The sequence below is a fragment of the Gossypium hirsutum genome, chromosome D11, assembly GCF_007990345.1.
Source record: "Gossypium hirsutum isolate 1008001.06 chromosome D11, Gossypium_hirsutum_v2.1, whole genome shotgun sequence".
In the NCBI taxonomy this organism is placed as follows: domain Eukaryota; kingdom Viridiplantae; phylum Streptophyta; class Magnoliopsida; order Malvales; family Malvaceae; genus Gossypium; species Gossypium hirsutum.
This window is the reverse complement of record NC_053447.1, coordinates 66,101,566-66,112,030: the sequence shown is the minus strand read 5'-3', so window position 1 is coordinate 66,112,030 and position 10,465 is coordinate 66,101,566. Positions and strand designations below refer to the sequence as shown.

Below are 10,465 nucleotides of genomic sequence, written 5' to 3'. Positions count from 1 at the left end.
ATTTTTGAATTTCCAAAGATAATTTTGAATTTTTTGTAATTTTTTAAACGGGTCAATTTGTACATTCTCAAAACTATCAAAAATTTAGGAAATAATATAGTCACATTAATTTAATTTATTATTCAAGTTAATTAACTAAAAATTCAAAAAGAAATTCAAACTGTTGGAAACAAATCAAATTTTTATCACCAATAGCAGCCAAATTATATTTCTAAAATACTCCTATAATGATGGAATACTTTTTCTTTTTTATCAATCAAAATCTAGCTCCCTATTTTTTTTTTTTTACTTCTATCTATATATATATTTAAACAAAAATATTTTTAATTAAAAATTAAATGTATTCATATATCAATTCCAATGAAATTTCAATAAAAAAAATTTTGCGTACACCAACCTAATTTGCATTAAAGACTTTTTTATTTATTTAAAATACAGAATACTGTCAAAAAAATTTAAATGTCATTTTTTGTATTTAATATTTTTATATTTTATTTTTACTCGATAAAGTTATCATGTTACGTGGACACCAACTGCATGCTCTTTTTTTCTTTTTCATTATACAAGATTATTTAAATTTAAATTTAAATATAATATAATTTTTATAAGGTTATTAATTAGTACAAATAATGAATATGATTAAATTTTTGGTTACAACATGACTCAAAAGAGAAGAAAGATTTTGGATTTCCCAGTCAGCTGAAGCATCCGCATTTCAACATCTTCAACATTTCCTGTTCAAGAACCAAAAGCCTCGGTTGAAGTTTGATAATAAGAGAAGTTAAAAAAGATAAATATCAAAATTATATATAAATTGTGATTTAATGTGTAATTGTATACATGAATTTTAATTTAATTTGTAATTATATACGTGTAACCCTAATTGTGGTTCAGATGTATATTTAAAATTTTAATTTTGATTTAATCATGCACATCTTAAAAAAATAAATATATCAATTTATTTTTAAATTGGATAAATTTAATTATTCATGTATGCAATATATAAATATAAAATGATGTTAAATCAATAATTATGTAAATAATTTACAAGAATTATATCAAATCAAAATTTTATGTATAAAATTGCATAAAATCAAAATACACTTGACTTATAATTTTAGTATTTCAAATGTCAAAATTATTGAATGTGACTTTCGGTTTTTGACTGAATCAAATGAGCTAATTAAGCCTTGGTTTCAAAGGAATACGAATTTTCTGGGGAGAAACCAGACGAGAATTATACAAATTTTTTTCTAATTTGTGGAATCTCTATTCTGCAAATATCCAGAAGTCAAACTAACTGGATAAAGATCAGCAGCAGATGTAGAAGAATTGGTCCATGGCCCATCAGCTAACATACTCCTTGTTTGGCTAACATTTGTATCATCTTCTTCAAGTTTCCGATACAACTTTTTCATAATCTCTGCACTCATTTGACGATTTGAAGAAATGCTTGAATCTGTGAGGTATTCCTGAACTTCAGCCTTGCCTTCAAGCATGCTCACTACCGAAGACATTAAAGGCCTAGCTGAAGAAGTGGGATTTGTGCACAATAGTGCAATGTTGATCATTGCCATGACTTCATCTGTGTTGCAATCTGAGCCAATCCTTGTATCAACTAATTCCAACAAGCTCCCATTCTCCTTCAAAACATGAGCCTATAAAACACACAAAATTTAATTGCCACATTCAAATTCATAATGGAAGAAAGAATGAGAACTTAATTTACCCATTCAAGGAGAATGAAAGGTTCTTGCTTTGGGCGGCTTTTAGTGTTGCACCTCCCGCTAACAATTTCGAGAGCCACTATCCCAAAACTATAAACATCCGCTTTCTCTGTCAAATGGCCATGCAATGCATACTCAGGAGCCATATAGCCACTGCAAATTTAACATCATCAATTAAATACAGCTTCTTATAGGTTTGACATCAATGAAGATTTGAGAATGAATCTGAAAAGAGACTTACTAAGTTCCTGCAATTCGGGTACTAATGTGGGTATTTTCTTCTTCATCAAGCTTGGCCAAACCGAAGTCAGATATTTTAGGGTTTAGATTCTTATCAAGCAACACATTAGTGGCCTTTATGTCTCTATGCACAATCTTCAACCTTGATTCCTCATGGAGGTAAGCTAACCCTCTAGCTATACCAATGCAGATCTTCATTCTTGTTGGCCAGTCTAATGTCAACTGAGACTCTTGTGTCCCTTTTCATTACCAAAATAAAAGGAGTAACTCAGATACACACATACACAAACACATATTCACATACTTCACATTCATGTTAGAACAAATAGACATTTGTATGCGGTTTGTACCAAATAATGCCCGAGCAAGGCTGTTGTTTTCCAAGTACTCGTATATAAGCATCAATTGATTTCCTTCAATGCAACAGCCGTACAACTTTACCAGATGAGGGTGTTGTAGAGCTGAAATCATGCCAATCTCAGTCACAAACTCACGGTTTCCTTGTTTCGATCGAGCTGATAGCTGCTTCACAGCAATCACTGTGCCATCTGCTAGAGTACCCTGCGTTTGAAATGAAAAAGAAAACAATGATTACCAGGTTCTATAATGAACAATTTACCTACTGGAAGTGTTGCATATGATTACCTTGTAAACGGGACCAAAACCACCTTCTCCGATCTTATTAGAAGCATGAAAATCGTTTGTAGCAGCTTTAATTTGCCTTAAGGTAAAGGAAGTTGTCTGCAACTCTATACCTTTTAGATCTGTGGAACATGTTAATCCAATTAGAAGGGATGGCAGGGTTTAAATTGCGATCACAAACGTGTTTTTAGTCGCATAACATATGAGATTATGATCAATTGTGATGAATATCAATATAAAAAAAGAACGGAAAATCGCAAAATAAAGGCGTTGCGCGACTGACGTATGCAACAGAGTACAATGATATTCTGCCTAAATACCTTGTTCCAAAGTACTCTTCTGTTTTAAACAGCCCTTCCACCAAAGGATGCCTAAAATCAACAAAGCAGCAAACACTGCTCCGCCCACAATACCGACCACTGCAGCTGTCGCAATACCACCGTCGCTTTCTGATGGAGGTTTATAAGCTGTTTGGAAACATTTTCTTATAGCAATTAGTAGCAAAGATGACATGAAAATATTTGTTGGAAGCATTATATATAGGCGTGCTATAACAAAAAAAGAGTCAGTTGAATTGAAAACTTACTAGGATCTAAAATAGATATTGCTGAGATAAGAGGACCGTAAATGCTTCTCTCCGGTATAGAAGTTGTCCCTTTCCCGGCCCATTGGAAACGGATCTCCAAAGTGCTATCCGTTACATTTACAGTGAAGTTTTTTACTTTTGGTATGCCTGCCCCTCCAGCTTCTTCTTCAATATTGAAATCCTTCAGCTCCTGCTTTCCCTGCAATTATTATCCCTTCCATTTAACACTACTTTCCATGTAAGCACATGTTGTAAATCAATATTTGTGTATGTATATATATAAATTTCAACACTCTAACAGAATCTGGATAACATACTAACAAGAATGATACTAAAAATATACCTGAATGTAAACATCAAATATGCGTCTCCCCAAGCTGCTATAATTTCGATCATTAGTGAACTGAATCTCAGCGAAATGGAGGTTTACTGAGTAAGTTGCATTGGCGAGACAAAATGCATAGTATGTCAAAGAGCTAGGCGCAAGCCTTGCACTTTCGTAGAGTTGTTTTTCATCGCCATCGACAGACACTTGTCTATTGTCCAAAACTAAGATGTCGTCGGGGCGGTCATCGCTTAGAAAAATTCCGGTGCTGCTAAATGCCCAGTTGGTACTTCGGTAAAATGTCGAAGGCCCGGCTCCATCGTAATCGGCTTCATAAATGGTGTCATTAACAGTTATTTCTCTCCCTCCACAGTTTATATGGACAAATTGCAAAGCTGAGGAAATAACAATCAACAACAGTTTGAATAAAATAATTGAGTTATATTATTAGTGCATCAAATATATATAAATACTTACGTTCTGATGGGCAGGTAATTTGGCTTGTCAAACATGGAACAATTCCCCTGATAAAACAATTATAAAGTTAGATGAAAGACAAAGACTTAGTTTAATGATTGTTGTTGTCTTAATACTTACGTGTTATTGACTCTTGCAATGCTTGAGAACAAGTTCCTACAGGTCGATAATGGAGGAAAAATTATAACAAAAAAATGATTGATATTTTATAAGAAAGATGCAGTAATGAAGTTGGATGAGGAAGTTATCGTACACGCTATTTTGTCGGCAATCTGATACACCTGTGTTTGTGAAGTTGTTATAAGAAAGATCCCTGCATTTAGAGTATTATTTTCAATATCTAGCAAGTCACTGATTAATCCCTTTTATTTGTATGTTCACTAAGAAGATAGATGCCGGACGCGAGTTATAAAACTACTTCATATACAGCGAGAAGATCAAATCTTTAACTACTAATTAATGTAGGAGAATCAATAAATAGTAATTAAATATCTTTGTGCAATAATTTTGATTTTGGTTAATCAAACTATAATCAATGAGATTGAGCATTTAAATAAGAAAGAGAATCTTACACTTTTTCTCTTGTATCGAGTATCCATTGAGGGACTGATCCATTAAAATTGTTTCCATTTAAGAACCTAATAAAATCCAAATGAGTATATAAATAAAGAAAATGCAATTTACACACTACAACTAAAAGCCATATCCTTACATATTATCGAAATCAAGATTAGAAAGCTCATCTGGAATTTTTCCACTAAGTCTATTAAAGCTGAGATCTCTGCAAGAAAATTTGTAAAACGGGTATTAAACCACACGTAAGTCTACAATCAAACTGAACTTGAACCTCTCAAAAGAAAGTGTAATTACTTACAATATCTTTATGGATGTAAATGTCCCAAAAGAAGCAGGTATCTCTCCAATGAGATTGCAACTCCTCAACATGCTATAATTCAATCACAAAATAATTCCATTATTTTTTTAGAACTCCACAATATCTCATAACTTCCAAAAATCTTTGCTTTATTCCAGAGTTCATGCTTACAATCTATCCAATTTAGGCAAAGTGGCATCGATTACCAATTGTGAAAAAGTTGTATTAGCTCCATTCAAGTCACTAATTATTCTGTAAAACAATATCAAGAACCATATACAAACATAAATAAGAAATTAAGTTGTGTTTATTTTTATGTAATGAATATTGTCACCACCTTTTAAGATCATTGGAGCTTACATGTATTCTAAGTTTTCTAAAGTAGCATTAATGGATGGAATTGGCCCACTCAAACCACTTGCCTCTATATATCTGTCATTAGGAAAGAAGAATTCATTTAATTGATTAATAAAATAAAAATATTTCTAATGAAAAATATAGACTTACAAAATGCATCAAAATCTTATAATTATAATTCTCACATCTGTTCAAGATTTGTCCAATTTCGGAATATGAAGTCAGGAATCTGTCCTGTAAAGTTGTTGTCACTAATCCGACTGTTGAGAGAACAAAATTATCATAACTATGGCATATAAAATATATTAAAAATTCCAAATGATATGTATAATAAGAACTTTATTTGAAGATATATTCAGACATGAGATATATAAAATATTCATTCGTATATGGAAATTAGAATTGCTTACAATTCCTTCAATGAAGTTAGGTTAGCAAACATTTCAGGTATTTCACCAGTAAAATTGTTGGAACTAAGATGCCTGAAGAAACCAGTAAATAGATATTAAAGAATTTATATAATAAAACTACTGCATGTAATGAAATGAAATTCAGCTGGAATTAAAAAGAAACAAAAAAGTCCCTCTTACAGTCGCTCAATTTTGGGTAGATTCCCTAGTGCTGCAGGCAAAGTTCCTGAAAGACGATTGTTCTCAAGGACTCTACACAATGATGTTTCAATAAATAAATTTAATTATCCATTAGACCTTCATTAAAAAATGGAAAAAAAATTATGTAAAACTATAAAAGAAATTGCCATAATATAACTCACAAGCTGGTAAGATTTCTGAGATTTGCTAGTCCTCTTGGGATTGAACCTGTTAATCGATTTCCAAGAAGTGAACTGGAATACAACAAATCTTTTGCATTTAGCAACATTTACATATACATGCGTACATATTGTAGTTACGAGAAATTATTTCAAAACCATGAAAGATATATACATACAACCATGAAAGAGAAAGTAGGAGAAAACATACATGCTGACGAGTCGGGTAGCAGAACCCCATTCTGAAGGAATGGTGCCATTAAGATAGTTGCGAGTTAGGTCACTGTAATAGTAGTTTTAAAACAACAAATTAGTAGATATATAGTTGATGAAAAACAAATAATCTTCATTTATATATATCAGAATGGAGGAACACTTGAAATGTGCTTACATTTCTTGCAAGTAAGGGAGACTTGTCAAGTTTAGTGGGAGAGTACCCGAGAGATTTTGAGCCTTAAGCAATCTGATACAGAAACTAAGTTAGGCGTCTGTTGCTAAAATCTACAATAAAAAAATTCACATTCAGAATCAATATCTGTTTGGTAAAAACTCGGTAATCAAAAGTCATAATTTTTTAACATTAATCATCTTTTTAATCTTGTTTAAAATCGTGAATCTACATAATACAGAGAATTAATTATCAGATTTGTTTTAGTAAATATTTTGAAAAATTAAAATATTTTTAGATAAAAAATTTTGAGATTCTTTTGAAAGTTAAAAAAAATCTTAAGCATTTTTTTATTTAGTTTATAAGGATTAAAAATATTTAAATTAAAATTTTTTAATTCTAAGAGATTAAAAAAATCATATTTTTATTTAAGTAATAGAGCGAAGATCCTGCCTGCTTCTGGATCTCAAGCAAAAAGGAAAAATCTAAATAATTATTATATGTAAATTTCAAATTAAGCTATTAAAAGAACATTTATATTAGTCATATAATAAAAAAGCAAGTATATATATATGTTGGTTATTATTTGAATAATATTATTTTTGAATTAATTAATGAAATAAAATTATATTGTATATCGAATATAAATATAGTACAAATATTTTAATTATGATTTTTAATTTTATTATTATTAAAAATTATCAATTTAAAATATATCATTTTTAATATAATATAAATGTTCTAATTATAATTCAAAATTTTTTATTATATTTAAATTATTAAATAAATTAATATCTATTAATTATGTTCAACATTTTAATTAATGTATTAAAAAACCAATTACAATAAGTATAAATATATTATTTAAATAAAATGTTAAATACATAAAATCAAGTGCTACTTCTGTGAAATTTAAGATTTTTAGAATTAAGTCATTACTCGACTTAGTCAAGTTATTAATTTTTCAATTCGGCCAATTCATACGATCTAATTAAATAAATAAAAAAGAAAAAAAATCAATTCAAACTATAGTCACTGAATCTTGAGTCAATTAATTTAATACAAATATCTAAATCAATAATTTAATTCGATTGAATTAATCCAATTTAAATAAGTATAATGAAATTAGTCGTAGACTGAAAAAGTTAATATATGTATATGCGTGAATATATATTAACAATAAAGTAAAAGGCTAAAATTGAATAGTATCTTGTTAAGGCATTTTTCAGAAGAAAGAGACATTGGCGGCCAACGAAAGGTTGGACCGACATGCGATGGCGATTCCATTGAATAGGCAGCAGTGGCTCTTAAATTAATTGTCATCCACTTGCCACTCCTGTCGGCTCATTTCATGGACTTTGATTTGACATTTATTGCATTGAAAATATATAAAATAGTTTTAATAATTTATTTACATTTAAAATCATTAAAGAATTGATGAGTGGAATTGGATTTCTTTTAATTGTAATTATATAGAATTGGTTGTTATTAATTTATTAATAATATAGAAAGGTTGGACCGACATGCGATGGCGACTCCATTGAATAGCCAGCAGTGGGTCCTAAATTAATTGTTATCCACTTGCCACGCCTGTCAGCTCATTTCATGCACTTTGATTTGACATTTATTGCATGAATAATTAAATAATGATATCTTTAAAATCATTAAGACATCCTATTCGCATTCATTAAAAGAATTACATAAAACCGTGCAAGCAAGTAGCTCTCATAAATATTATTTAACATTTGTACGTGTTTAGAAAATTCAAAAGTCGTCATAACCCATTCAAAAAAGGAAATCTTGAACAAAGACAAAAGATTTAATTGAGGCTGCTAACCAAAATTATACATATTGTCTCGCAACCTCTTTAACCCTAAAACATATTAACCAATTATATGAAGTTAGTCCTTGTATTTCTATAAAATTTGAGATTCAATTTTTTTTATGTTAAAAGTTAAAAATTTATTTTTTTATTTTTTTATTTTAATATTTGTAGTTTAATTATTATAATTTTTGTCACATGATAAACATAAACTAAGAAATATAAATTATGTTTGAGAGGTTACTATGTGCTCCTACTAGATCGGCTAGAAATAAGGGCATAGTTAGGGAGGTTGGTAGGGCCCTAACCTCTTTAAAATAGAAGATTTTTCATTTAAGCTCTTTAGATTTTTTAAATTTTAAATTAATAAAGGTAAAATTACACTTTAACCACACAAAATTATAAAAAATTAATTTAATTCTTTAAAAATTATAAAGATATAGACTATTCAAATGGTGAAATTACATTTTTAGTATCATAAAAATTAACATTTAATTTTGGCCTTCCCTAAAATAATTTTCTAGCTTCGTCCTTGGCTAAAATGTCACAGTAGCACAAACTAATGGTGCTAGTGTAGAGGGACTAACCTGATTGATGAAATACATGTTCAGGCATCAACTAAGTTCAAAAAAGTTTTAAGGACCAACTAGGTACAAATGGACAATTTCAAAGACAAAATTATTATATATCTCTATCTCATATTTGTATCATGCCTCTCTCTCACTTTTAGTAAACTTTAGATGAGATATAAAACTATATATAATCCATGAATAGATGTATCATGTTTGGTCACAACTCAATGATGGATAAATTTTCATTATAATATGTATATACTTACATGTGGGTGACATGGCAGGTAGTGTTATTGTTGAAGGAGCAATCACAAGTAACATTATTAGCATAATAACGTGTGGATTGGTTCAACCAAGTATCGCCTTGATCGCATGGATTACTATTAAAGTTCCAGTCTGTCTTCCCCAATGTGTTACCAATACTTCTCAAAGCTTCCACTATAACAAAAGAAAAAGAGTACTGAAATTTATTAAAAAAAATAATTAAGCAAATCAAGCTTCTTTGTAGAGTAATATTATGAATTACCTTCACCATTTGGAAGTGAAGCTCCATTTGTAAGCGTTGTGAGGCAACACGCTATGAATATTAAAGCAAAAAGGAGTCGATGAATGAACATGTTGGAGGATTTTTGGAGAGGGATTCTAGAGCTCCTTTTTGCTTGATTTGAATGAACACAAAATGGATTGAAAGATTGGGTTTTTCATAAAGATATTAGACTATGAAAGTTAGGGAAGTTTCTTTGAAAATGAATCAAAAAGCAAGAGGAAGAAAATTATCTGGCCGCCTATGGAGAAAAATGGAAAAAGAGAGGTAGAGTTTGAGATATATGAAATGTTCAATTATTGTAGTGTGACTGGATGTTTTGTATGACTTTGCAAATGAAAATACTTTATTATATTAGCAAGTTGCTAAAATATATATCTTGCATGGGAGGTCCCATACTTCTACGTTGAAGCCGAAAATGTTTATTAAGAAAAAAACTAAATGTTTATGAATAGGGCCAAAATTTAATTTGAGAAATAATTACATACTCATATTCAATTTGAGTTGAATATTTTTTTAATATTTGATACATTATTAGAAAAAATTAATTTCATAAGAAAGGTTCAAATACTATTGGTATATAAACAAATTTTCTTTAAAGTATTTTTAAATTGATTTTAAATTGGAGCTTGTTGTTACTTCTTGTTGTTTATTTGCTGAAATACAAAACTATAATGAAAGTATTTGATTGTAGTAGTCACTAGGACTTGGCATTAAGAAAAATCGTGCAAATAAAATAAAAATAACATAGAGGTTTATTTACACAATTCGATTTCTCGATATTTGCGGAGCCTAGTTTAGTGAGTAATTTCGCTATCTTTGAACACGAATACAACAAATGATTCACACTCCACTCTCCAAGTATAGAGAAATCATATTTGTACCTAAAACTATAATAATCCCCCTTGAGAACTTGGGCATCATACACCCTCAATAATGTTTACAATATTAATTTGCTCTCTCATAAAACGTCTATTATTTAATGGATAGATTTGAATGCACTCAATAAACTTTTATACAAAATCTATACAAGCCTCTCATCATATATTTAATTCGGCTTGCTAACATTAAATTTAAGTGAATACAAAGTAACTTCTTAAAAATAGCTAATACAATCATAATAATCTAAATACAATCAATCG

At 29.6% G+C, this 10,465-nt stretch overlaps 1 protein-coding gene across 1 annotated transcript; it reads right to left on the bottom strand.

Moving 5' to 3' along the window:
* Positions 1-1,058: 1,058 nt before the first annotated feature.
* On the bottom strand, positions 1,059-9,666 carry LOC107963816 (probable leucine-rich repeat receptor-like serine/threonine-protein kinase At3g14840). The gene is made up of 24 exons (XM_016900303.2): positions 9,306-9,666; positions 9,046-9,217; positions 6,389-6,460; positions 6,209-6,280; positions 6,001-6,072; positions 5,819-5,890; positions 5,639-5,710; positions 5,414-5,488; positions 5,232-5,303; positions 5,043-5,123; positions 4,872-4,943; positions 4,710-4,778; positions 4,570-4,635; positions 4,251-4,310; positions 4,118-4,153; positions 3,998-4,044; positions 3,539-3,915; positions 3,196-3,394; positions 2,930-3,076; positions 2,613-2,731; positions 2,318-2,528; positions 1,969-2,206; positions 1,730-1,880; positions 1,059-1,658 (listed from the first exon to the last, which is right to left on the bottom strand). The coding sequence occupies exons 1-24, from the start codon at positions 9,394-9,396 to the stop codon at positions 1,254-1,256; spliced, it is 3,048 nt and encodes a 1,015-aa protein (XP_016755792.2). The 5' UTR covers positions 9,397-9,666; the 3' UTR covers positions 1,059-1,253.
* Positions 9,667-10,465: the final 799 nt, after the last annotated feature.

Bases quoted from the DNA above. Each gene is read 5' to 3' on its own strand.
- LOC107963816 (XM_016900303.2), bottom strand. From the start codon at position 9,396: ATGTTCATTCATCGACTCCTTTTTGCTTTAATATTCATAGCGTGTTGC. The intron at 6,281-6,388 runs GTAAGCACATTT...CTACTATTACAG, and splicing joins CTCCCTTACTTGCAAGAAAT to TGACCTAACTCGCAACTATC. The intron at 1,881-1,968 runs GTAAGTCTCTTT...TTAAATTTGCAG, and splicing joins ACCCGAATTGCAGGAACTTA to TGGCTATATGGCTCCTGAGT.